The sequence below is a fragment of the Dryobates pubescens genome, chromosome 3 (assembly GCF_014839835.1).
Source record: "Dryobates pubescens isolate bDryPub1 chromosome 3, bDryPub1.pri, whole genome shotgun sequence".
Lineage (NCBI taxonomy): Eukaryota > Metazoa > Chordata > Aves > Piciformes > Picidae > Dryobates > Dryobates pubescens.
The window spans coordinates 23,970,750-23,996,979 of NC_071614.1; the positions used below are offsets into that span (position 1 = coordinate 23,970,750).

The 26,230-nt window shown below is 48.8% G+C and overlaps 1 protein-coding gene across 2 annotated transcripts in view; it reads left to right on the forward strand.

Moving 5' to 3' along the window:
* Positions 1 to 205: 205 nt before the first annotated feature.
* NRBP1 (nuclear receptor binding protein 1) overlaps positions 206 to 26,230 on the forward strand; it is a 35,862-nt gene continuing 9,837 nt past the window's right edge. The window contains exons 1-8 of one of the 2 annotated variants that reach the window (XM_054179836.1): positions 206 to 303; positions 559 to 781; positions 14,212 to 14,334; positions 15,654 to 15,755; positions 15,846 to 15,935; positions 16,367 to 16,407; positions 17,110 to 17,204; positions 21,038 to 21,061. In XM_054179836.1, coding sequence (XP_054035811.1) covers positions 575 to 781; positions 14,212 to 14,334; positions 15,654 to 15,755; positions 15,846 to 15,935; positions 16,367 to 16,407; positions 17,110 to 17,204; positions 21,038 to 21,061 — 682 coding nt within the window. In that variant the 5' untranslated portion in view covers positions 206 to 303; positions 559 to 574. The remainder of the gene's footprint in view (positions 304 to 558; positions 782 to 14,211; positions 14,335 to 15,653; positions 15,756 to 15,845; positions 15,936 to 16,366; positions 16,408 to 17,109; positions 17,205 to 21,037; positions 21,062 to 26,230) is intronic. The other variant, XM_009909484.2, reaches the window with a different exon arrangement.

Here is a 26,230-nt window from a genome sequence, read left to right on the forward strand (position 1 = left end):
ATTCATCCCCGCCCACCGGCCAATCAGCGGAGGCTGCTGGATCCTCTCTCCGACTCTCATTGGCTAAGCCGCCCCGCCCTCCCCGCCAGCGAGCGCTCGGGCGCCCTCTGTTCTGTGGTGTCCGCTGGAGCTCCGCCCACCGGCCAGTTCACGGAGGCTGACGGCACGCTTGCGGCCTTGGATTGGCCGTCGTGGGGGAGGCTCCGCCCCGGACGGCGCGCTACGCAGAGCGGCGGTTGGCGGCGGTGGTCTGTCGGCGGAGCAGCGACGCGCCTGGGGACCGGGAGGTGCCGGGCGAGCCCGGTGAGTCTGCGGCTTCTCTACTCCGCATCACTTTTGCTGGCTTCCCTCTTTTTTCGGTCCCTGTACTGCCTTCCGTTCCCCTCCGCCTTGTGTCAGAGCCGGCTTGGTCGGGCGCTGCCAGCAGGCCCGGGGCGCGGCCCCGACTGACAGGCCCGGGGGGCGCGGCCCGGCCCGGTCCGGCGGGCCTGGTCTGGCCTGGCCTGGCTTTACTTGGTTTCACTGCTTCGCTTCACGGCCCACGCTTCTCGCCCTCAGGTTGTGCTACCGCAGCATGTCGGAGGGCGAGTCCAAGCAGGTGCCGAGCAGTGGCTCCGACTCCAAGCCGGAGTCCGCGTCGTCCGGCCCGGGAATGACCTCAGTGTCTGCGCCGGTGACTTCCGCGGCGCCCCCGGAGGAGGAGGAGGAGGAGGAGAGCGAGGACGAGTCCGAGATTCTCGAGGAGTCGCCGTGTGGACGTTGGCAGAAGCGGCGTGAGGAGGTCAGTGCCAGGGCCGGACCCCCGGGGTGTGCGGAGAGCTCCGACCGGGCTGGGCGGGGCCCGGTGGCCGCTTGTCACGCTTCGCTGGCTGCCGTTCTTCTCCTTGGTCAGCCTGGGCCCTGGTGCGAGGGGTAGCATGAGGTGGATGGCCCTTGGTGAGCTGCGGGGCCTCTCCTCGGGCTCGGGGCCAGCAGGGCCGGGGTAGGGCCTGTTCTCCCTGCTCTCCTTCCCGCACCTTCTCTGTGGTGCAGGCTTGTCTGCACGGGCTGCGTCAGGGCCAGCTGCTGTTGTGTTGAGCAGGGAGTTTCTGCAGTGCTTCCGTGTGCATCTTCTCTCACAGATCCTTTGCTCTGGGAACAGCAAAGGGTAATGACTGATAGTCCTTGGTGTTTTTCAGGGGGTGTGATGTGAAAAGCACCCACTGCAGAGGCAGTTACCCAGTGCCATCAGCTTTTGAATTATGCTTTGGTTTAGATTTGCTTTGAAGTTTTCAGCTAGGATAAAGCATAGCTGGGCTTGTCCTATCCCCATCCACCTCTTGGTGTGTGTATCAGAGCTGTCCTGTCTGGAGACATGAGCAGATTAGGTCTTATTGTGTTGGACCTCACCCTTTTTCCACATTTAGCTGTGCTGTGTTTATCTTGCTGGGGGTTGTCTCCCCAAGCTGGTTTCTGCTCTGTGTTGGCTTGGTGGAACCTGCTCTGACTGGGCAAGCTGTGGAGCTGCTGAAATACAGAAAATGTTTGTTCCAGTCCTGCAGCACAAGTGCTGATGTAGCTTTTCCCAGCCAAGCCAGGGCTGAGCACAGAGGTTCAGCTGCTTTATCCCTTATTGTAGGCAGGCACCCAGTGGTTCAAACTCTGTTGCTGGTGAAAGAGGCGTTTGTTCTGATGTAAATTTGGAGGTCAAAGTAAGGTCAAGGATTCCCTGCAGTTCCTTACCTTGAAAGCTGTCTTGGTTTGGTTAAGATCAGCCAGATCCTGGCATGGTGTGTTAAGAGGGTGCTGTTTCTGGTGAAGCTGTAGGATTACAGTAATCTGAAGTGCCTTTTCCTGTGCTTGGTGCTGAATTGGCACGCACTGGGGAACAAAGCTGACGTTTAGTTTGTGGAGCCTTTTCAATACCTTTATTGATCACTTTGGCACAGAGGTAAACTTCTTCCAGGGTTTTCTGTACTCTCCGATGTACAGAGTAAGATTTGGTAGGCTCCAGTACTTCCTTTGGATTTTGTTTTCCCCGTGTGCAGACAAATTAAAGCCCAAACACAAGTTCTTTAGAATCTTGGTGTGGCTATGTGACTGCCGCAGATTTAGAGCGTGATGGACTGGTTGGATTGAAGGGAAGCTGCCTCTGAGCTCAGTTCCACCTTGCAGAGAGAGGAAGGGCTGTGGAAGGCCATAGAACAAATCGTTGACTAACGTGGAGCAGACTTTTGGTCTCTGCTTCTCGAGCTTTCGTCTGTCAGGGCTGTACCAGTTCCCCACAGAGCTGTTGATTGGTGTCTCACCGGTACCGACTGCAGTTTCCCATTTTTGGATCACGTCTCTTACGTGATCACTAGAAGATTTTCATACACACATGTACTTGAATTCTGTGTTGTTCCTTGATTTTACATATTCATCTGTGGCCCGATTAGACCCATGCTTGTGGTGGGAATTCACCTACTTTAACTGTATGACATCATACTCCTCTTGCTGTCTGCAGCTTTGGGACTGTTCCTGGAGTGACCTCTCCCACTGTGGATGTTTCATCATGATGGTTATTTTGGAATGCCAATGATAGCTTCTGAGCACCCCACACACTAGAGCGAGGGTGTTTCCTGTGTCCCTGTAACTGGACATTGGGGATGTGTTAGCAGAAAGGAGGATGTGTTACTATGTGGGAAGGTACCATGTCCCCCTTGGTGATGCAATCTTGGTTCTTTATCTCATCAATAACTTCTTTGGGTGTGGGATTAGGAGGCAGGAGAACGTGATCATCTGGAGAGAGAGCAGCTGGTGGGAGTGCAGGTGGAGCCAGGGTGGTGTTAGGTGATGCTGGGTGTTCCCTGGTGTTCTTTTCTGCTTGTGTCGAGTCGTGCACCAGGCTGTAAGTTTGGAAATGTCATAACCTCACTTTTTAATATAATTTTATTACTTTTAATAGCAGCAGATTATGCTCAGCTCCCCAGACCGGAGGGGTCGTGCCACCAGCTCTGCGAGAGACCGGGCTGCCCTGGTCAGCAGGGCGGCTGCAAGCGCCCATTTAGCCTGAACGAGTCGCAGCGTGACCCCGCCGCCTCTGCCGGTAACAAAATGGTCGTGGGGCGGCGTCCGCAGCAGCCCCGCTGCCTCCCCACTGCCACCTCCGGGGCGCTTGGTAGCCGTTTTCCCGGCCCCACCCCCGCGCCCCGCCAGCCTTGCCGGGGCGGCGGCCCGACGGACGGATGCTGCGGCCAATGGCGGCGTGCGGGAAGCGTTACATCACCAGCGCCAGCGCCCATAGGCTGATCGCCGGACTGGACCCGCCCTCCTACCGCCGGCGGCTCCGCCGGTGTTGGGCTCAGGGACTGGAGATAGGGAGCGGATCAGGGGCCCCGATGGATGGGCAGGAGCTAATGGAGCTTCCCCTCTGCGGGACTCCTGTCCCCACACTGTTGCTCGTTCTACCTTTGCTCGGCTGGAGCGACATGGGTCCCGTGGGAGCTCAGCAGACCTAACCCAACCCGTGCCCCGGTTCTCCAGTACGTGGGGAATTCATCTGGCTCGATTTGGTATGCAGAATAAGTAAGAAAGTGAGCAGAGGCTGTCTGGGGTGCAGAGGAAGTTTCAGCTGGATGACAGTTTGAGCTGAGAGAGGAGTAGTTACAGAGCAGCCCTGCAGGAAGGAACCTGGCAGTGCTGGTAGGCAAAAGAGGAGACAGCACCGTGCCCTGGCACTAAGAGGGCAAACCCAATCCTGGGGGCATCAAGCATGGCATCGCTGGCCGGGCAGGAAAGGGTGGATCTGGCACTGGTGCAGCCTCCCCTTGAGCACTGTGAGCAGTGTTGGGCCTCACCATTGGAAAAGGGTGTGAAGGTCCTCAAATATGTCCAGAGGAGGTTACCAAAGCAGATGAAGGGGCTAGCAGGAATGTTCTGTGAGAAGCAGCTGAGGGTTTGGGGTTTGTCTAGTTTGGAGAGGAGTCTGAGGGATAACCTCATTGCTGTCTGTGGTTTCCTGCAAAAAAGCTATGGAGAGGGAGGTGCTGAGCTCTTCTTCCTGGGATCTAGGGACAGGTAGGGACAGGCATGGTTATGGTTTGAAGCTGCTTCCATCAGGGGAGGTTCAGCTTGGAAACTTTTTTTTTTTTTTTACTGAGAGGGTGGTTCCTGGAGAGGTGGTTGATGCCCCAGGCCTGACAGGATTTAAGAGGCCTTTGGGCAGTGCCTTTAACAACATTCTGTAATGTCTGGTCAGCCCTGAGCTAAATCTCACTCTGCAGCTGTAACCATGCCCCTGATGGTCCTCCTGACAAACACAAAAGTGAGGCTTTGGCCTCTGTGAGGAGCTGAAAATAAACTTCAGCTGGGGAATCTTAGAATCATAGAATCATTTAGATTGAAAAAAGACCTTTAAGATCATTGAGTTCAACTCATCTTGTTGCAGAGAAACACAGAGACAGGACCTGCAGGAAGGGCTTAGGGGAGTCGCAGGAGTGAGGAACAGACTGACAGCCTCTCCAAGCTCATGCTTGCCTTTGTCCCTTTTAGCTTCTCTCCCTGACAAAGCCTCTTTTCTTGCTGTCCCCATGTGATGTGTGGCTCTCTCAGTCAGCATGCATGTGTAACTTATGTTTCTTAGGTTCTCCAAGTATCTCCAGAACTATCTGCTGTGCCTTCTGGGAATAGAAACTTCTTAACAGAGATGGATCGCAGTACACACTTGCTGTGCACTTTAAGACTTACAGCCACTGCTCGGTATTAAACCTGAAACTCAGAACTGTGATTCTGTGTCTGAGAGCTACCCACTAAACAAAAGTGGCCCAAAAAATAATTGTGGGAAGACTTGTACTCTGCTGTAGCAGATCATTTTGATTTTCAACCCAGTGTTGGGTTAGGGAAGCTCATGTTAGGAAGAGACTGAACTACTTCCTGAGTTAGATGGACCTGTGGTTTGTCATGTGTTTAACAGCTGTCTATTGACCAGGTTTCTTTCTGTACCTTTTATGGGTAGGAAAACAGTTTGTGATTTTTTTTTTTCTTGTCTAAGCCAAGACTTTATTATAAGTACTCTGTTGACATCTTTGTAACTTGCTGAGTAAATAACCCATTTAGTGCTGTTGAGTGAGTCTGTGTCATACTGTGGTTGTGGGGGCAAGCAGACTGCCTTTTAGGGATTCATATGAGCGTGTCTTGTCATGGTTAAGAGAGGAGGATTGAGCAGGCTTGGCTATGTCAGGTATCCTCTTCTGCAGGCTCCTTGGGAAGCAGAGTCAGCAGTGGTACAAGCTCTTGCCAAATGCAGCTTTGTTCCCTGGCACAGACTTTGCCAGCATGTGGAGCTTTGTGCTGAAAGGAGAAAAGAGAGATACTGGGAGGAGGAGTGCTGATCTCTGCGTCAATACCTTTGCCCTTTCCCTGTGGATGTCAGGCTGCTCAAGGGTAGCAGAAGAACCTTGGGCCATTCTTGCAGTCCTGCTTGAGTGGAAACTCTCCCAAGTGCTGTCTCTATCCTGAGCAGATGGATGGCAGATGTAGGGCTTGTACTTCTTCCCTGCAGACTCTGAGACTCTTAGGAGTGGTTTCTGGGGTGGCTGAAGGGTGAGTTCTTGCTAGTCATCAACGACCTCCTGTAAGAAAAAATGACCTTGTGGTTGTCTGTTCTGTGTCTGACACATTACCAACTTTTCTGCAAGCTCAGCTGTTGGAGCACTTTCCATGCTATGCCCCCATAGTGATCTCTGCAGAGATCCAGAGGTTTGTTTTTGCTTTGTCCCTGGAGACAAATCTCTCATAGAAGCCTGTCTGCACAGACAGTGGTTGCTGTATCGATTCATTCTTGTTTTCCTTTCTGTGATGTTTCCACTGTCAAGTAAACCAGATGGAAGGTGCAGTCCTTTGTCCTTTGCTACGCCATGCAGGCTAAGACAGGATGGTGACGTTCATGTGGACCTGGGTGTCAGGAGCAGCACTTGAGGCAGCATGCAGTGTGCCTGTGAGCACACCTGAGTTCAGAGTTGCTGGTTTTCATTGTCTGCCACTGCTGGGAGGTCAGAAAATTGATACAAGCAGCACCACTGGCACTTCTGTCACTGCATGGTTTGCAGCCTTTCAGGTTCCCTGATGGCAGTTGTGGATGTTATGGCTGAATTTCAGTGCTCCTGCTAACATGCTTTTGATCCATGTTAGTGCTACCAAATGTTGAAGAAGGAACTGTGCTCAGGAGAAGCTGAAGCCAGAAAGATAAGAAGTGAAATGCTGTGTCTACTTTATTTTACTTCTCTGAAGCTAGTTGATGACTTTTGTACCTCTGGATTTACCTTTCTTCAGGGAGACAGGGTGCAAGATTCTCTGAGCTTGGAGTCTGGGATGCTTGAGGCTGATTTCTCAGCCACTGTTGTGCCTGTAAAGAAACTTGCTGAGGTAGTAAGAGATAGGCACTGGTCTTTCTTTTCCTATCACACCTCTGAGTTTCTCTATGTGGGGAGGTGAGACATTGTTCCTTGGGAAGGAGTCATTTGAGATGCTCTGAGCTTGGATTCTGTGGCTGGAGAGGGGATGAATTGCAGAGCTTCTGGGAGCAAACAAGCACTCGGAGAGCTGCCAGGTTTTTGGCAGGCTTTGGCAGTGGACCTGGTTTTGTCTTTTTTTCCAGCTGGTGGAGAAAGCTGATGCCCTGCTGTAGCTTTTATGATTTTTATTGACCGCAGGGCAAGATCCTTAAGGATGGCGTATGTGCGGTCTTTTAACACTTCTCTTAGCTCATCTGGGGGCTTCCTGGAGGAACAAACCCTTGAGATGTGTGTGAATGAGATGAGGGGCACTGTGGGCTGTCAAGGGAGCTGAGCTTTTGTCTGGGCCCTGTTCTCCACAGACCAGTTCTGTTCTTGCTTACCAACTGTAACCGGCAGCTGGCAGCCTGCGCTGTGCCGCCTGGCCAGCATCGTTCCCTGGCCTTTGTGTGCCTCGGCAGGGAGCTGGGGCAGCTGCCTGCTCTTCCCCTCGCCGTCTGGGGCACTTGGAGATGCCACTTATCCTCCAGCTGCCCGCAGCTGAGGACTGGGTTAGCTCTGTGCTCTTTACATAGCTGATCTATAAATACCATGGTGTGTACCTTACTATCAGCCACAGAGGCTTCCTCTTGTCAGAGCTCTGCCTCTAGACCTGCCTTGGGAGGCCCAGGGGCAGTGATCACAGTCTTGTGGCTGCTGCTTGTTTGGTGGGTGTGAGATTTTACAGCCAGGCTTATGCTGGGCAAAGAATTGCTGGGCAAGTTGTGGGGAGAGGCTGCTTGCTGTCTCACTCTGGTCTGTAGAGCAAACTCTTGAGTGACACAGCCACTGGGAAAGCACAACCAGCAGAACTGGGCTCACACAGGTGGAGCCAGGGTGCTTTTCCAAGAATCCCATGGTATCAAGTGTGGTATGAGTAGCTGTATCACATTCATAAGGATCACTGCTCAGGCACAGTCCCATTTCATGGGTCCTTCTACTTCCCAGACCTCTTGTCCTTACTCTGTGGCTACTCTGGCTTGAAGCTCACTGGCAGGTTTGTGTGCTTGTGTGTGTGCACACTGAGGAGCTCACCTGCACAGAAGAGTTTGGAAAACAGTTTAACCAAAAGACAGTACAGGTGATGGTGAGCAGACACAGGACTTGGCTAGCAACTCATTTCAATCTTTCTTTATGCAAATTTTTTGCCCCATCCCTGAACCTCCCATCAATATTGTACCCAAATGTTGTTCTTTAATCCCAAAATTGCCCATCCCTGCCATCATATTTTAAGTCCTGTATTTCTTTATACTGCATCTCCACTTGCCTCACACAATGCTGCTGAATGGGCTTCTCCTCTTGAATCACCTAGGTGGGGGTTCCTAATGGGGATGGTGACTTAATTGCTCACCTCAGTGGCCTTGGGAGTCCTTGGCTCAGTGTTCAGTCCCTCATGGATCAGGCCAGCCAGGTTCCCTGCTCTATTGGGTATTTTCTGATCACTGACATGGTTCTTGTCTCTACTCTGAGCAGCCTGTACCCAGGTATCTTTCCACAGCAGTTTGATAAAACTTTTTCAGCCTGCTAACGCAGGGAGACTCCTGCAGCTCTGCCTGGACTTGAGTGAACAACTATTGTAATACAGGAGGTGGAAAAATAGGGCTTAGAAAATGTTAATTTCAGCAGTAGCAAGAATAAAGAGAAATATCATCATTAAAATACTCCCCTCTGGTCAGAAAATGAGCATCTCATTAACATGTGGAGTTCTGCTCTAGCTTTTTCCTGTGCAGGTAGCACAGCCAGAGCTTCCGATGTGAAACCAACAGATAAGAGGGTGAACAGGAGAAGAATAGACAAAGACTGAGATGTTTTGCTGTGACATGTTCTCACAGTCATCAGGAGCAGAGGGAGGCTGAGCCAGGCGGTGTGTTTGGACTGTGGTGTTTACTGGTTACAAGTCAGACAGCTGGTTTAAGCTCAACTTGCAGCCAGATTTACTTCTGACATATATCCCATGGTGGTCAGCTTTACAGTGTAATTTTTATATGTGTGTATGTCAGGATCAAGTGCTTCCTCATCATTTTGTTTCAAAACATGATGTTTGATCACTTCATTGGCTGCTGTCTCACTTTCATACTATCAGGAATGTGATTCACTTCCTATTCACTTTCTATTCCTGTTCTGAGTGCTGTGGGTGATTCACTTCCTATTCTATGTGCCATGGGTGATTTTTACAGCCCAAGTGTACCAACGTCACTCTACTTGCAGCACTATACCGATGCTCTTGGCATTTTCTATTCCTTTTTTTGTAGTTTGATGCTTATCTTCTGATGTCTTCTTAGAGAAAGTGATGTCTATTAGTTGCCTGCAGGGGTTTGAAGGTCTCTCTGCCAAACGAAGATAGCACAGAATTTCAGGACGGACCAGTGCAAAATGCAAGTGTCATGTGTGAACCTCATGAGGTTCAACAGGGCCAAGTGCAACATCTTACACCTGGTCTGGGACAAAATGCCTGGTATCAGTCCAGGCCGAGGGATGAAGTGATGGAGAGCAGCCCTGCAGAGAAGGAGGCTGGGGTGCTGAAGGGTGAAAAGCAGGGCAGGAGCCAGCAATGTGCACTCACAGCCCAGAAGCAGTGTCCAGGGCTACATCCAAAGCAGTGTGGCCAGCAGATCAAGGGAGGGGATTCTGCCCCTCTGCTCTGTTGTGGTCAGACCTCACTAGCAGTACTGTATCCAGCTCTGGAGTTCATAGATTCATAGAATGGTTTGGTCTGGAAGGGGCATTAAAGATCATCTAGTTCCAACTCCCTGCCATGGGCAGGGAAACCTCCCACTGGATCAGGTTGCTCATGGCCTCATCCAACCTGGCCTTGAATACTTGCAGGAAGGGGGCATCCATAACCTTCCTGGGCAACCTGTTCCAGTGTCTCACCATGCTTAATGTAAAGAATTTTTTTCTAATATCCAGTCTAAATCTTTCCTCCTCAAGCTTCAATTCATTGTCCCTCATCCTGTCACTACAAGCCCTTGTAAAAAGTCAGAGTTCCCAGCACATAGACCTGTTGGAGTGGGTCCAGAGGAGGTCACAATAATGATTCAGGGGCTGTAACCCCTCTGCTGTGAGAACTGGCTGAGAGAGTTGTGGTTGTTCAGCCTGGAAAAGAGAAGGCTCTGGGAAGATCTTGAGGCCTTTCAGTACTTAATGGGGCCTTTGAGAAAGTTTGGGACAGACATTTCAGCAGGGTCTGTTGTGACAGGACACAGAGTGATGGTTTTAAAGCGAGGAGATTTAGATATAAGAAACACATTTTTTGTGCTGAGAGTGGTGAGATGCTGTCCCAGGTTGCCCAGAGAGATGGTGGATGCCCCATCCTTGGAGACATTCCAGGTCAGGTTGGATGGGGCTCTGAGCAACCTGCTCTAGTTGCAGATATCCCTGCTCACTGCAGGGGCTTGGACTAGATGAACTTCAAAGGTTTCTTCACACCCAAAACTTTCATCAGCAGAATTCATGGGCACCTGTCAGTCAGCAGCAGTTGCTTGGAGGCAGTGGCTGGCTATGACCCTCATGCAGGATGTGCTTTTGTGAGGGGTTAGAATTCATTTTGCTGAGCATGGAGAGGGATGTGGAGCACTGATTTGGCAGCCTGAACAAAGGAGGAGTCTGCTGTTGTCTCCTCAGTCGTCTGTCTGCATTTTTGCCCTTTTACTCTCATGCCCAATCTGCCAGATCTCCTCATGAACTGAGAATTACATTAGTGATGTCAGATGGGTTTGGTGTCTTGAGTCATATCTGATGCCCTGGAATATTGCCTGTGAGTCATAGACTTCATTTACACGTGGTAAACTTGCCCAAAAATGGGAGAAGAGGTGGTAAATCCATATCCACTGCTGTGTCAGGGCAGTTTTTGTGTAGATGTCAGTGCTTGAGGACCTAATTAATCCAATCAAGCTGGAAGGTCTTTGGACAGGCAGTAGGTCTGAGGAAGCAAGAGACTAGAGAGGGGTGTGTGGACACCAGGCATTGAGAGTCATGGATTCTGTCTTGTCCCTGCAGTACCAACACAGGCCTGACCTTCTGTTGGCTGAGGCTTGTTTAAACTCTTCTGAAGGTAAAGCCTTTTGACCTTCAGCTTTACTAATGGCACAGGGCATTCTGTCACCCTTAAGATATTTCTTAGATTAAAATGTGAAGGAATAAGTGTTCTGTCCTTAGTTGTCTTTATTTGGTCAGCTTTCTTTGATGGAATGTAACAGGCCTGACATTTAGATATTGGTATCAGTACATTCATGTAAGATCAAGCTTATATGAGACATTGAGGAGGCACGATAAATGTCTCCTTAAATCATGTCTCAGGCCTTCCCCACCTCAGTTATGCAGGAGGTGGGAAGGGAAGGTTGTTTGTGCTAAGCTGCTTTGGTCTTGTGGCTGTTTTCCATAGCTGTGTTCTGTAGCTCAGGCTTTTTGTGGCTTCTGTATTGCTGCCTGTGTTGCCCCATCACATCTGGTTTTATCATGATGATTTACTGCTCAACTTACTGAGTGATCTGTCGTTTCAGTTCTGCTGCTCTTGTGGTCATTTGTCCCCCCAGTGTGTCATCTGCAATTGCAGGATCTGGTGTGTTGCTTGGCCTCTCAGGTTTCTCTTGGAAGATCATAAAGAAGATGCTGACCTATATTGATTGGCTGTCAGTGTAAGCTGTCACACTGCTGCTGGAGTAAAGAGACTAGTTCAGCAGGAAGGGATCTGCAAGTATCATCTGGTCCAACTGCCTGCCTACTTCAGGGCTGACCAGACATAGTTAAAGACCTTGTCCAAAGGCCTCTTAAACTCTGACCCACTTGGGGCATCAAGCCCCTCTACAGGCAGCCTGTTCCAGTTTATGAGCACCCTCTTGGTAAAGAAACTAGGCTGAACCTCTCCTGGTGCATGCAGCTTTGGGCCATTCCCAGGCATCCTATTCCAGGGAGAAGAGCTCGGACTCTCTGGGACCCTTCCTCATGAAGCTGCAGAGAGTTGCCCTCCTCAGGCTTCATCTTTCTGTGCTAGACAAACCCCAAACCCTCAGCTGCTTCCCACAGGACATTCCTGCCAGCCCCTTCACCCTATCTGGTGTCCTCCTATGGACATATTTGAGGACCTTCACACCCTTCTGTCAACGGTGGGATCCCACACTGCTCACAGCACTCGAGGGGAGGCTGCACCAATGCTGCATCCAGCAGGACAATCTCCTTTCCTGCCTGGCTGGTGGTGCTGTGTTTGATGCCCCCAGTATTGGGTTTGCCCTCTTGGTGCCAGGATACGGTGCTGTTGCCTCTTGAGCTGCTGCCCACCAGCACTCCCAGGTCCCTTCCTACAGGGCTGTTCTCCAGCCACTCCTCTCCTAGTTCAACCTGGTGTTGCTCCCTCCCAGGTGTGGAATCCAGCACTTGGACTGATTCAGTTTTGTGCCATAGATGATTCCCAGTGCTTCAGTCTGTCTGGATCCCTCTGCAAGGCCTCATGGCCCTCAGGAGAGTCAGCAGTATCTCCCAGTTTAGTATTGAAGGTACTTATGTTTGTAATGCCAAGTTTTAAAGCTGACATTGTGTTGTGCAGCAGTAGAGAGGTCTTATCTCAGTGGACTCCTTTAGCTGCTCACGGTGTTTATGTGAGCTGGGAGGTCCTTGTCACTGTGTGTTGTGTTAAGAGCTCATGCTTAGATGATGGTTAGTGTGACCATTTAACCAAGTTCCTCTTGAAACACAGCTTATTGATACAAGCTGTGGGGTTTTTGTTTCCGTGTGGTCAGCTGGACACTCTGAGTCCATACTTGGTATAGCAGGGTTAAAATCACCGGAGTCCACTGCAAACTGGTTTATTTCTCTTAGTTTCATTAGTTAGTAATATGTTACTGGTACTTAGTTCCTACAAGACAGTGTTTAATTCCCCTGTGTTGGGGGTGGCAGAATGATTCCATCAGTGCTCATTAGCATAACTCTGTAGCTGAAATTGAATAGATTTGACTGCTAAAAGTGGCAGCCAAGGGAAAAGGGATTTCTGAGGAAGCCTTTATATCAGTGAGAAGCTTCCAGCAAATGGGATGCTGATGGGGTCCCTTGTGAGGGAAGAAAAGGTGAGGCAGTATGAGTAGGAAAAGCTGTGAAACAGCCAGGGCTTCAAGATGATACAAGTGGAGGAGAGTTCTGGATTTGCTGGCCAAATCTCAGTGTTGACTTTTACTTCAAGGGGAGAATTGGATCACCTGAAAGTGAAGTAGTATTTGTAGTGTGTGGTCAGTTGATGGTGAATAGCAGTGGTTGGTGGCTAACAGTTAAAAGGTAGATTCTGCCCTCTGTCTTCTCAAAGTACTTTGAGGTAGGAATCCAGTGTTGTCACTGCACATTGCATGATGCAGTAGGACTTCGGCTGTGATTGTAGCTTGGGCAAGCCTGTGAAACAGCCTGAAAAAGGCATTGCAGAACAACAGGGAACTCAAGTTGCTGGGTCAAGAAACCCATATACACGTTTGAATGCTGCTTGTCTGAGGAAAAATAATGTTACAGTAAACTTTGCTGCCAGAAGTGTTGCTCGCCTTAGATCTATGCAGATCTTACAGCATGGAGTCCTTCCACAGGCCCAGCCATTCTCATGCAAGGCTCTAAACTCTTTCCTGTCATATCCCCTTGGTGCTTTCTTTGTGGTCATTGATGTCTTATTAGGTGTGGAGGTACTTGTGCTGGGTTAACTTCTGCATTTATTAACTAAAGAGATTCTTGCAACACTAAGCTCTGTGTTCCATTCTTTTGTCTATTCCCAGCTTACAGCTTTCCCTTAGTTTCTCTCTGCTTGGATCAGTTTCCTCTCTTGGGAGTTTAATGTCTCATCACCTTTCACAAAACTCCTCAAGAAGTCAAAGACAACTTTCTGGAGACCTTTTTTATATCCCTTTCATATGTTTGGAGTTTTTTTGGTGGCTAAACGAACAATGGGTATCATAAAGCCTAAAAATCCTGGAGTACTGTGTCCAGTTCTGGAGCCCCTATTACAGGAAGGATCTGGACATGCTGGAGCGTGTCCAGAGAAGGGCCACGAGGGTGAAGTGGAGGGTTGGAGCTCCTCTCCTATGAGGACAGACTGAAAGAGTTGGGGCTGTTCAGTCTGGAGAAGAGAAGGCTCTGAGGAGACCTTATTGTGGCCTTCCAGTATCTGAAGGGGGCCTACAAGAAAGCTGGGGAGGGACTTTTTAGGGTGTCAGGGAAAGATAGGACCAGGGGGAGTGGGACAAAAATAAAAATGGGTAGATTCAGATTGGATGTTAGGAAGAAATTCTTCCCCATGAGGGTGGTGAGACACTGGAACAGGTTGTTCAGGGAGGTGGTGGAAGCCTCATCCCTGGAGCTTTTGAGACCAGGCTGGATGTGGCTGTGAGCAACCTGATCTAGCGTGAGGTGTCCCTGTCTGTGGAAGCGGGGTTGGAACTAGATGATCCTTGAGGTCCTCTCCAACCCTAACAGGTCTATAATTCTCTTCTTGCCAAAAGGGAGCTTTTACTGCAGAACAGGCTTTGTGCAGAAGCCCAGGGCTTGCCGCTTACACATCCTGTGATGTGCTCATATTTGGGTTTGTCCAGTTCCTGAAATGTATGTGCACAGCCCTGTCCTGGAATGCTCACTTAATTAAAAGTTAATGAGGCAGTTTCACATGAAGGTTGCATGGTAAGGATCTGGTCTTGCTGGCTCTGAGCTGGGGTCTGTGTCTATGCTCCCCGTGCAGGTGAATCAGCGCAATGTTCCAGGGATCGACAGTGCCTACCTGGCCATGGACACGGAGGAGGGCGTGGAGGTGGTTTGGAATGAGGTTCAGTTTTCTGAACGGAAGAACTTCAAGCTTCAGGAAGTAAGTCAATGCATTTCTCAAGAAAGCCTGGAGAAGAGAAGGCTCAGGGGTGACCTCATTGCCCTCTACAACTACCTGAAAGGTGGTTGTAGACAGGAAGGGGTTGGTCTCTTCTCCCAGGCAACCAGCACCAGAACAAGGGGACACAGTCTCAAGCTGTGCCAGGGGAGGTTTAGACTCGAAGTGAGGAGAAAGTTCTTCACTGAGCGAGTCATTTGTCATTGGAATGTGCTGCCCAGGGAGGTGGTGGAGTCACCGTCCCTGGAGGTGTTCAAGAGGAGATTGGACGTGGCACTTGGTGCCATGGTCTACTCGTGAGGTCTGTGGAGACAGGTTGGACTCGATGATCCTTGGGGTCTCTTCCAACCTTAGTTATACTGTGATACTGTAATGCTTTGAATTAGGGTGGGATTAGAAATATTGGTGAGCTTTCATATGGATTATTGACTGGATATGGAGCGCTGCTCAAGTGTAGCAGCTTCAGCCTGGCTTGTGCGGAAAATGTGACAGAAAACCACTGCTGTGCTCTTTCCATGGGCTCTTGGGTTGGATTGGTCTTGGTGATTGTGGTGGTTTGAGCCTTAACTGGGGTTTAAGAGCTCAGATGGGGGCAAGGCTGAGAATCCCTCCCCTGTTTCCCCTCCTCCTCTTTGCCAATAGAGAGAGGAAAAAAAAAAAGGAGAGGGGAGCAAATCCACCAAGAAATAATTTGGGTTTGGCTTGGAAGTAGAGAGGCAAAGAAGTTTTCTTTAAACAGTATATCTGTATATATATTTATGTAACAATGACAGGCAGGGTTCACAAGGGTAAGGAACAAGGATGGAAGGGAAAAGGAAAATCAAAAATATGAGATCCAGAACCAGTCCTTTGCAAAGTGTGGAAGCAGCAGGGAGGACCACGTGGCAGGGGAGCAGCAAGCCAGCAGCATCTCTTTCATCCCCGTGAAGCAGAAGGAAGAGAGAGAGCAATGGAGCAATGGCTGCAATGTCCTCCCTCTTACACCCCTGCTGGACAAGGGGTGTGGGGAGTGGAACAGCCCCAAGTCAGTTTCCCAGGGGAGAAAACACCCTCCAAGGAGGGCAAAAAAACTCTCACAAGCCCTCCCCCCATGTTTTTTTCCAGGATGGGTGTAGCCCACCACAGTGATCAAGGCATGCTCAGCCAAGGTGCAGTGTAAGACAAAAATCAGATGTTGTTTGTCCTTAGAATAGGAGCTTGAGGCATAAGTGTTGTTTAAGGGGACCAAGATACCAGAAGAAAGTAAGGTATGGGTAGATGTGGTCTCTGATGTAACATGTCATTGTCTTTCTGATGTTAAGGAAAAAGTTAAAGCGGTGTTTGACAACTTGATTCAGCTGGAACATCTGAACATTGTGAAGTTTCACAAGTACTGGGCTGATGTGAAGGAAAACAAGGCCAGGGTAAGTAAAGCCAATCTCTGGGGCTTTCTCACTGTATGTGCTGCTAGTAATTAGTGAAGCAGAGGGTAATGCCTGCTCCTGCCCCTCCAGGTCATCTTCATCACTGAGTACATGTCTTCAGGGAGCTTGAAACAGTTCCTCAAGAAGACAAAGAAAAACCACAAAACCATGAATGAAAAGGTAACTCCCTTTCCTGTATGCCCAGATTTACTTGTTTACTGGAAAGCTCTTTCAGCAGAGAATCCTGATGAGAAAGCAGCTTGGTGATAATGTGGCTGAAACTCCTTTTTATTAATGTAAACTCATTTAGTTACAGGTTCTCTGCTTTTTGCTTTGTTTCCACCAGTTTTGCAGCTTCATGTGTGGTGTGACAGGCAGGTCCCTTCCCCTGTGTGTGTACAGGAAGGAGCATGATGGCTTGGGAGGGGAGGTGTGTTCTTGACCTGTGCAAATGCATAGAAACTGAGCTGAGCATGAGGGTGCTGATCCTCTAAGTTCTCACTTCTTCACACCTCTACTGGGTAAAAGCTCAGATGCTGCAGACTGTAAATCACAGAACTGTGCATTAGCTTCTCTTTCTTGAAAGACTTTTGTTCTTTTTGCCTCTGTAGGCTTGGAAGCGATGGTGCACTCAGATCCTCTCTGCTCTCAGGTATGTGAGTTGCTGATCTGGCAGTCCAGCTTCTGCTGAAGTGTTGCCTGTCTTGTGCTAGAATATTATGAGCTGTAAACATCATGCTGCCAAATGTTAATTGTAAGAGCAGCAACCCACTGTCAGGGCACGACTTCTGCTCTGCAGAGAAAATTCTGTGGCTGTTTGTCTTGATACAGCTGAGCTGTTGATGAGGTTCTGATGAGCTTTTGGGAGCTGACAGTCCTTGTTCTAACATAAACCCAAGCAGACTGAGGTACAAAACCAGCCTCCACTGTAGCTGGGACCCAAGGACTGGAAAGCTTTCTTGCTGGAAAACATGACCAGTCACCAAGTGCCTTTCTGATGCTCTGTGAATAAGACCAGAATAAGGCTCTGGTAGTTTTGGTATTATGTTGGAACCCTTTTAGCACCCATCTGCCTCAGTGAAGTAGTTTCTTTGCCCCTGTTACCCTGAGTTTCTTGGGAACTGCTCAGAGAAAGCTTTCTTTTCTCCCTCATGTTCTGGAGATTGCTTAATTTCCATAATTTTCTCCTTGCCTAGAGGCTGATGTACAGCCTTAGCTGGACCTCCCTGCTATTGCAAATCCCTGGGATGTGCCCTCTGCCCTCCTTCTCTCTTCTGATGAGAGAGTGAAAGGATGAAGGGAGGGATTGCTACCTCTGCAGCCTCCTGACCAGTGCTCTGTTCTGAATCTGCAGCTACCTCCACTCCTGTGATCCCCCGATCATTCACGGTAACCTGACCTGTGACACCATCTTCATTCAGCACAACGGACTGATCAAGATTGGGTCAGGTAAGGCTTGGGAGAGGTGACCCTTCCCTAGCAGACAAACTGCTCAGACAGAAAAAAGCATCTCATCCTTTCAGTTATCTGGCTTGATAGGCATGTGTGTACGCATGTTCCTCCACCTCCACATCAGTTGTGCCAGAAATTGGTAGCAGAATTCACTGTGGGTTGGATCACTTTCAGGTGCAGGGAGGACTGATACTGGATGTTTTTCCTTTGTTAGCCCCTACCTCAGTTTATCTCAAGGGACTGACTGAGAAATGGTGCCAAAACTTCCAGGTTTTGTGTGCATGTTACCCTTGAGTTCACCTACTCTTCATGTTAACACACGCAAAGTTCTTTTCACACTCTGGTGAGGCTTTGAGTGCTGTGTCCACTGAGCCCACATGAGTGCTTCTTGTATCAACCAACATTTGCAATCAAGTTGATAGACCCTGATGCAGCAAGCTGCTTGTCTTGGTGTCCTCTTCTATCATCTCTTGTTTTGGCCTGGACTTCAGGATGTTGGTTTGCCTTGGATCTGTTTGGCAAAGACATGCCCTGTAGAGGCAGCCACTCTCGGTGGAAATGTTGTATTTCATGGGTAAGAAGTGATTGTTCTGACAGTGCAGTGCCTCCTCACATACTCTGTTTCACCTTTGCTCTAAAGGTCTCTCTGCAGTCAGGATGCATCATGCTGTGCCTTGACAATGTTTGTGACAGCTTTGCTCAGTCATTCAGTTTTTGCCAGTTACCCAACCTGAGGAGTGAGCACTTGCTCTCTTGTAGGTTTCAAAGTCTGTGTGAATTCTGGGTTGGATGCTGACAGTAGGCAGGAAATGGTGCTCTGCTTTTTCATCTGAAAAGAGTCTCTCTTCATAAACTGCACACTCTGTGGCTTTTCTTCCCATCAGAGGACTTCTGTGCTGTTTCTTTGTTCCAGAACTGGTCTCTGTTCTCTGTAACAAACCTCTGATAAATTTGTGTACCCAGGGAGACCAGGTCAGAGCAGAGAACACTCAGTTCTCTTGTCTGCCTGTAAGCTCAGTGACTGGCTTTTCACACAGGCTAATGACATCCTGGGGTTTGCTTTCTTTCCCTGGCTTTGTCCAGGTGGGAGAAGTTTCCACAAGTTGTGTACATCTGATACCTGTGTGCTGGCAAACACAACTGCTCCCTGGCTTTCAGTTCAGGCCCCTTGTGTGGACTCGAGTACATAACAGTACTCTTTCTAGTTCAGTTTAAAGTCTTACACAGCTATAGCCTTTCTGGTCAGTAGCCAGCACTTTGTAAAACAAACCACTTGAAGCTGGTATCTGGAGCCATGGTTCTGCAGATCAACGAATATGATATTCTCAAGAGCATTCAGACTCCCAGCAGTGCCCTTCAGAGGCTGTCAGAAGGAAAGCAGCTCTTTAACTGTGCGTCATAAAGTTCCTTCCACAGAGTTACATCTTTGCCTGTTCCCTCCAGTTCTGTGGAGCTTTGCTTCTGTTAGATGTGGTAGGAAGGATGGGGATGGTTAAGTGAAGTGGAGCTGTGTTCTGAGGGTAGCAGTGTCTGTGCTCCAACAGCTGTATTCTAACACTGGGAGTGTGGCTGTGCAGGAGCAGTGCTTAACTGCAGTAGTTCCTAAGCAAACTCGACTCTGCTCCATGGCTGTAGAGCCTCTGTTCAGAAGTGAAGTGACTTATCTGGGAGATTCTGGTTATTCTTTTACAAAAAGGGAGTGAGTGGATGTGTAGTCAGCACAAGAGTCCTCCATATGTGAAAGCTGTGGCTCCAGTGAAAGCTGGAAAGTTGCCCATGTTGCAGAACATATTCTCATTCCTGCAGTGCTCACACAGCCAGGGTGGTCAAAGCTGCATCATCAGAGCTGCTGGCTGTGTTGGAGCTCAAACTTCTCTGGTGCTGCTGACTGTGCAGCAGCCAGCCAGGCTGTCTTCATGTTGAGGCCTCGGAGTGGTACTCACTTTGGGGTCACTGGCGATGTTAGGCCTGTGTTTATTGCTTCATGCAGTTATTTCTTACAGCCAACTGGTATCTGAAAGCTTTCGTGTTTGCTTAAAAGCAACAGGGCAGTAATTCTCATGGATTTGCAGGGAGCAATGATTCAGTGCACATCAGTCTGCTTTTTGATGCTGTCTCTCTCCAGCACCCTTCTGGTCTACGATCCTGGAAGCCTCTTTTCCCTCTGCTTTAAGGAAAAGGGACTGCTTGCTGAATGTGGGGCAAAAATCTGGTGAAGAGAAGCTTCTGGTGTGTTCTGCAGAACACCCTTCTGCCTGATAGAAGAGGAATTACTAGAAGAGAAGTGCCTGTGGCTTGTGTCACAGAGATGGCTGGTGCTTGTTGCTGTGATGCCTGGTTAGGTGCAGGAGCAGCCCTTCTGCTTGTCACTGCTTGCTGCCACTTCAAATTGCAGAACCACACATACTAGCAGGGCTCACCACTGTTTCTTTTATTCTGCATGCAATTCTGGTTCAGTCTGTCTGTCTAGATCCACCTGTGCAGGTAGAAAGGAGATTGGCTTTGTAGTAGTGTCTTGCTGTGACTTAACTGCATTGAGTTTTGGGAAGAAGGATGAAGTCTTCACACGGTGGAAGTATCTGTGGAGGGAAAAAGGCAGTGGGAAAGAGGGAGGATTTCTTATAGTGGTGAAGTGCAAAAGCCACCCACGATTCATTCATTTGCTAACCTTTTTATTTTTCAGTGCCATAAAGTGCAGGGTGAGTAGATTTCAGGAAGAAAAGTGTCAAGCTTTGGAGAGCATGTGATGAAGATAGGAAAGACCAGTTCTGAAACTGGTGTTACCAGGGACTGGAATATTGCAGCTGCTTTCTGGAGTTGTGGTTAGATGAAAACATTCCTTGTGAGAGGTCCAGGTTGTTTCTGATGCACACTGCCACAGGATCCATGTGCAGCACTAGGTTGCATCTGTGCTTATCTGTGTTGTCTGGCAGGTGGAGCTGTGAAGGGAGTGTGTTGCAAAATGTTTTACTGCTGAAGGTCCTCTGAGTGTGTTTGCTGCTCACCTGTGTTCAGCAGTGCTAGAAGATGTTTCTTGTGATTTGCAGAACCAGGCACAGGTGGAAAGAGATGCTTGGCTTGAATTAAAAATCCTTTGGGGATTTTAAGTTTTGGAGTGCCCCAGCAGAGCAGAGGCCTCAAACTGGAGCATTTTAGAACTGCTTCTGGTGCCCCTGAGACATAGCAGTGTGCTGGCATGTGCTGAATGAGGCCTCCAGTAGAGCATGGTGAGGAAGCTCAGTGTTGTGCTGGTGTATTTCCAAATGGTGCTTCCAGGCACTCTGGTGCCTATGCTTGCCTGTCTTGGACATATCTACCTCCAGGATTTGTAAGTGTTTAATTGCTATCTGTCCAGTTCCAAGCCAAGGTGCCAAGGGACTTGGTCTCATTGGCATTAACTCTGCTATTAAATCAGCGTGGCCAGGTTGAAGTATGAGTTCTGCTGCCGAGATCCGTGCCCAGGAGAAGCTGCTGGGATGTGTAGAGAGAGGTGGTTGTTTGCTGAAGGGGGTACTAAGGGGCTGTAGAGCACTCTCAGAAGGAGCAGAATTTCCAGGTGCTTAGCCTCAGTCGACCATAATCTCCTCCTTGGTCTGAGGTGTCTTGTCTCCCTTGCCCATTCCGGTTCTCAATTAGAAACACTGATGTTCCCCATGTAAATGTGTTTTATGAAGGTGGCTGGAGGCAGGGCCAGGTGCTCAGCCTTGTCCATGTTGTGCCATGATTATGACCTAGCTGTCTCTATGGATGTGAAGTGCTTGCTGTTTCATCAACTCATTGACTTCTATCTCGTTTTACTTCCCGCTTACGGGCTGCTCTGTTACCAACAGTCTTTCATAGGATATTTGCTAATGGTGAGCAAACTTCTCCGCTCCTGTGACGTGACTGCCACTCTCTATGTAACGTACCTGCCTCCCTGTGTGTGTATATATATATTTATATGTATATTTATAGATATATATGCCTGTGTGTGTCTGTACTGGTAGCACACACAGCCCTACACACTCTGGTTATCTCTGCGGCATTCCCTTGCTATAAGGCTGCTCCATAAAACTGTTGGGTTCAGGCGCATCCTGCTTCGAGACCTGGTGTTTCTGCGCTGGGATGCTTTTCCCTGTGCTCCCAGCCAAAGCCTTACAGAGAGGGAGCGCTGCCCTTTGTGAAGTCTCTTGGTCCTTAGTTCTCTTCCTCTCCCTGTTCTCAGTGTGTGCTAGTCCCTGGACCCTCGTGCATGCCGGCTCCTGCATGTCGAGCCAAGCGGATGCGTTGTTCCGAGCTCTTCCCAGCTGAACGTTCCACGTACATTAGGCTCTTCCCTGCTAATGCTCTGCTAGCCTGGGCTGGGCACCAGGCCTGGACTAGCCTTTGCTTTCTGCTTGGCTATCCACTTGCTTGCTGTAGTTCTAACTCCGTAGATGTTTTGTTTTTAAGATGACCGTTTCGGTGAACGTGTCTGGCTGCTGATGGCCAGAGAGATGTCCTGCCCAAATGAGTCCCTGGTTGTGAAGTAAGGTTTGCTCTTTGTTTCCCCAGGCAAAACTCTGGTTTTGGGGAGAGCTGTGCATAGGAGGGAGTTGGGCTGATGGGTTCTAGAGAACCATAGAATCACACAGTCCCAGCTTGGAAGTCACCTCAAGGATCATCTGGTCCAACTTTCCTTGGGTAAAGCCCAATCTGGATAAGATGGCCCAGCACTCTGTGCAGCTGAACCTTAACAGTGCTGGGGAAAGCTTAGAGTGCTGCAGTTTGTAACTCTGTTAAACAGAGCACTGCATTTACATTTAACATAATTATTTCACTGTGTGCCATCAGGGTTGTTCTTGATGGTTGGATGTTTTTTCCTACTGAGTTGGGAACCTACCAGCTGTCAAATGGAAGTGGTGGGAAGGGCTCTGTGCTGCCTTAGCATTTGCAGTAGGAGGGTATGTGCTGCTCTGCATCACCAGCAGAGTAGAGACTCTCTAGCTAAATTTGGGATCTTCTGTAGCTTAGGAGGAAGTTGCTGCAGTCAGGGCTCATGGCATTAGGAAGACAGGCTTCCTTGGGCATGCTTACAGAGCACTGGGAGCTGGGCAAGCCAGGCTGCCTTCGTGGAGTGGGAGAGGCAAGGAGGCACACTAACAGCAGACAGACTGGTCTGGGAACAGCCCACAGAGTGGGAATGTGGCTGAGCTTGGGCTTCAACATGTGTTCAACCATGCTGGAGGCACTAAGACATAGCAGTAGAATCAAGTCACCTCTGTGAGCAGAATCTTTGGCCCTTATTCTAGCATGGCAAGAAGGGCCTCAGCCAGTGGTCTCCAGGCTTGAGAAGATGATGTGGTGTTTCATGTGTGCTAAAGCAACATCAGATGGCCTGGAGGTACTGAGCTTCCTTGGCTGCTTTCTTGCTAATTCACCAGTACTGCAGTATTACTATGTACTGTTCATGTGAAAGCTAGAAATTGCTTTATCCTTGGATCCTGAGTAGTGACTTGGGTTTGAAAACACTAAATATAGGTTATAAACCTCCTGACTGGCTTCAGCATTGAGCTAATAAGGCTGAGTGACACACTTTCATATTTGATCTTAGTTTAGTCTTTGCTTCACTCTTGCATTTTGTTACCTGGTATTTAAAGACTCGTGCTGGGGTTTTGCAGCCATAACAGACATCTGAGGTGGTGATGTAGAAATAAAATAGGGGTTATTGGGAGATCTTGGATCTGGCCGCTGCTTATGTTGAATTTTTTCTTTTGTGTAATGAAGGCAAGTGTGGCTTAGAGAAAAAACAATGGGGAGCTGAAATCAGTGGGTACAGAAAAATCTGCCATAAAAATGGACAATATTGTTGCCCATGTCAGCATTCATATAGGAGGCTTTAACATGGGTTTGTGTAGTTTAGCTGCTCCTAGCCACACAGTTTGTGTGGAGTCAAGCATGTCCTCTGTGAGCCTGACATTTTCAATTGCTTCAGGCATCCTGGCCTGGATCAGGAACAGTGTGGCCAGCAGGAGCAGGGAGGTCATTCTCCCCCTGTACTCAGCACTGGTTAGGCCACACCTTGAGTCCTGTGTCCAGTTCTGGGCCCTTCAGTTTAGAAAAGATGTTGACTTGCTGGAAGGTGTCCAGAGAAGGGCAACAAAGCTGGGGAGGGGTTTGGAGCACAGCCCTGTGAGGAAAGGCTGAGGGAGCTGGGGTTGCTTAGCCTGGAGAAGAGGAGGCCCAGGGGAGACCTTACTGCTCTCTAAAACTACCTGAAGGGAGGTTGTAGCCAGCTGGGGGTTGGTGTCTTCTCCCAGGCAACCAGCACCAGAACAAGAGGACATAGTCTAAAGCTGTGCCAGGGGAGGTTCAGACTGGATGTTAGAAAGAGAGAGAGATTGGCCATTGAAATGTGCTGCCCAGGGAGGTGGTGGAGTCATCATCCCTGGAGGTGTTTAGGAAGAGACTGGCTGGGGTGCTTGGTGCCATGGTTTAGTTGATTAGATGGTGTTGGATGATAGGTTGGACTCGATGATCTCAAAGGTCTCTTCCAACTTGGCCTATCCTATCCTATCCCTTGGCAGAACTAAGGCAGACTTCCACAAGCAGAAGAATGTGTCTGTCTCTGCCTGTAGGTGCTGTTGGGAATGAGGTCAGTAGCTCTGAGTGGAACTGGTTTTGCCCAGAATGCTTCAGAAAGTCCAAAGTGGCTGTATTTAGATTACATTTTCTTAAAGGCTTTGTCTCCCCTTGGCCTGTGCTGTCTTTGAGACTCTCAGTAGTGTAAGAGCCTGTCCTGAAGTGAAGATTCGTCACATTTGGATTGTTCTTGCGAAACTCTTGTCGAAAAACCTGGGTGGAGTAACATGGGGTTGATGTCTATGTGTGATAAACTCACAACCCAGCTGCTGTTAGGATTATTAGAGTGGCCACAGTGTTTTCCAGAGACCTGCCTTGATTTCATACATAAGCACACATCATAAGGCAGGAAGAGAGTCATAGCTAGGAGACAGTCAGGGGGCTTCTGATCTCTGTGGTCAGTTTTTGAAATGGCAGCTAATGCCTGAGCAAACATCTGTGTTTTATGATGGAGTGTGTGCTTCTGGGGGAGGGGGTTTGTAAAGCCAGATTTGGTTGTAAGAATTGGTGTCTTTGGTCCTGCTGCTGGGGTACTTACCAGATGTGCCTCTTGTTATGTCATGATGGTAACAAACTAATGTTTATTTTGCAGCAGGTTCAAAAGCTGGCTCTTGCTTCATGTGCTTGCCTTCCTCATTCAGTGTACCTTCTCTGGGCTGCTGCAAGTCTTCTGGTTCATGAGAACACCAGAAAACTGTGGTCTTCTAGTCTGGTTGTCATTTTCAGTTACACAGGATCTCCTGAAAAGGTTTAAGTGCTCCAAGTGATGAGAACCTGCCTTTTCTGTGGTCAGATTAATTCTTTTTGTGTTACATGGAAGGCAACTGCTGCTTCAGCTTTGCTGTGTGGTGCTTTATTCTGCCTTCAGGTGGATTTCCAGGATGTGTAAGAGATCTTGTAGTCATCCTGGTCTTCATGTACCTTTTTCAGTATTAGTACAGCACTTATGTATATGCACTCCTGTTGTGGTCCTTGGAATGTGGGTGTTGTAGAAGTTGTCTTCATGCCAGTTCATGAAAGATCACCTGAATGCAAGCTTAGCAAGTATTCACAGCTTCCTGTGTGTGCTCAGGGCTTACCTTCTGGAGAGCAGCAGACAGTTGAGGAATTGGAGTATGTGTCCCATGTGAGGAGAGGCTGAGAGAGCTGAACCTATTTGGCCTGAAGAGGAAAGGGCTCAGGGAGGTCAATTCAATCTGTATAAGCAGTTGATGAAGAGGGAGCCAATCTCTGTACTGCCCACTGACAGAGCAGGAGGTGATGGGAACAAACTGAAGTATGTGAAGTTCCATTTAATACAAGAATACCCTTTTCTTACTGTGAGGGTAGTCAGACCCTGGAACAGGTTGCCCAGTGAGGTTGTGGAATCATTCTCCCTGGAGATACTCAAAACTGAACCGCTGAACCACGGTTCTAGAGTACCTGTTCCAGCTGACCTGCATGAGCAGGGGTCTTGAGCTGTATTCTCAAGATGTTCCTTCCAACTGAGACAATTTTGTGATGTAGGCCTTGAGGCACGTGGGCTGAGGAGTGTTTCACTCCAGCTTCTGTTTTCAGGGGGGAGCTCTTCTATTTATTAGGTCTTCCAAGATCCTTTGTGCAGCTTCCCTCTGACATGTTGTGAAACAGTAACAGCAAAGAGGTGAAGTCTGAAGTGCAGCGAAGTCAAGCCTGAGATGCTCAAACTTGTGGGCCCTGATAACATTTCAATCAAATGTGCATTTATACTGTTTCAGTCCAATTTTCTGATCAGAAGAGCTGCTTCAAACAAATAGTTTCCATAGGCATGTTTCTGAGGCCTCTGGTTTTCAGCATACATCGTTCTTCTAGGAATAAAAGATTATTCCAGAGGAGCTGGGTCTGCACTTTTCAGTGACTGTCTCTTGGTTTTCTGACTGCATGTAGTTCTTGCACCATCCTATGAGGCTGCTGCAGTTCAGTTGTGAAAGAACTGAGGAAGAATATCCATCCTTTGGCTTTCTGTGTTTCAGAAGGATGCACCATAGGACCTGCATTCCTCTAGTCTGGAACTTAGAATTTGTGTTTGTGAGCAGGCTTTCAGTCTCCCCACACACTTTGTTTGGAATGAAGCTGTTTATATAATGAACTCTCACAGATAAAATCCTAATAAGCTCTGAAGTCCCTGCTCAAGAGCCTGCATGCAGCCAGGATTGACAAGTACTTACCTTACAAGGTCCTCCTCATTTGTTCTTGTGTCTGTGCTCTTCCAGATCCCACTCACTTTCCACTTCCACATAATGGACATGGTCAAACACAGCAACTCAAAACTCTGAATGCTTTTTAAACTTAAGCATAAGAATATCACCTACTGCTTCACAAGGAGTCTGACACAGCATGATCATTTTCCTTCCCATTGCTCATTTCTGTGCTTCCATATTTATGTGAGCCAGCAACATGCCCTT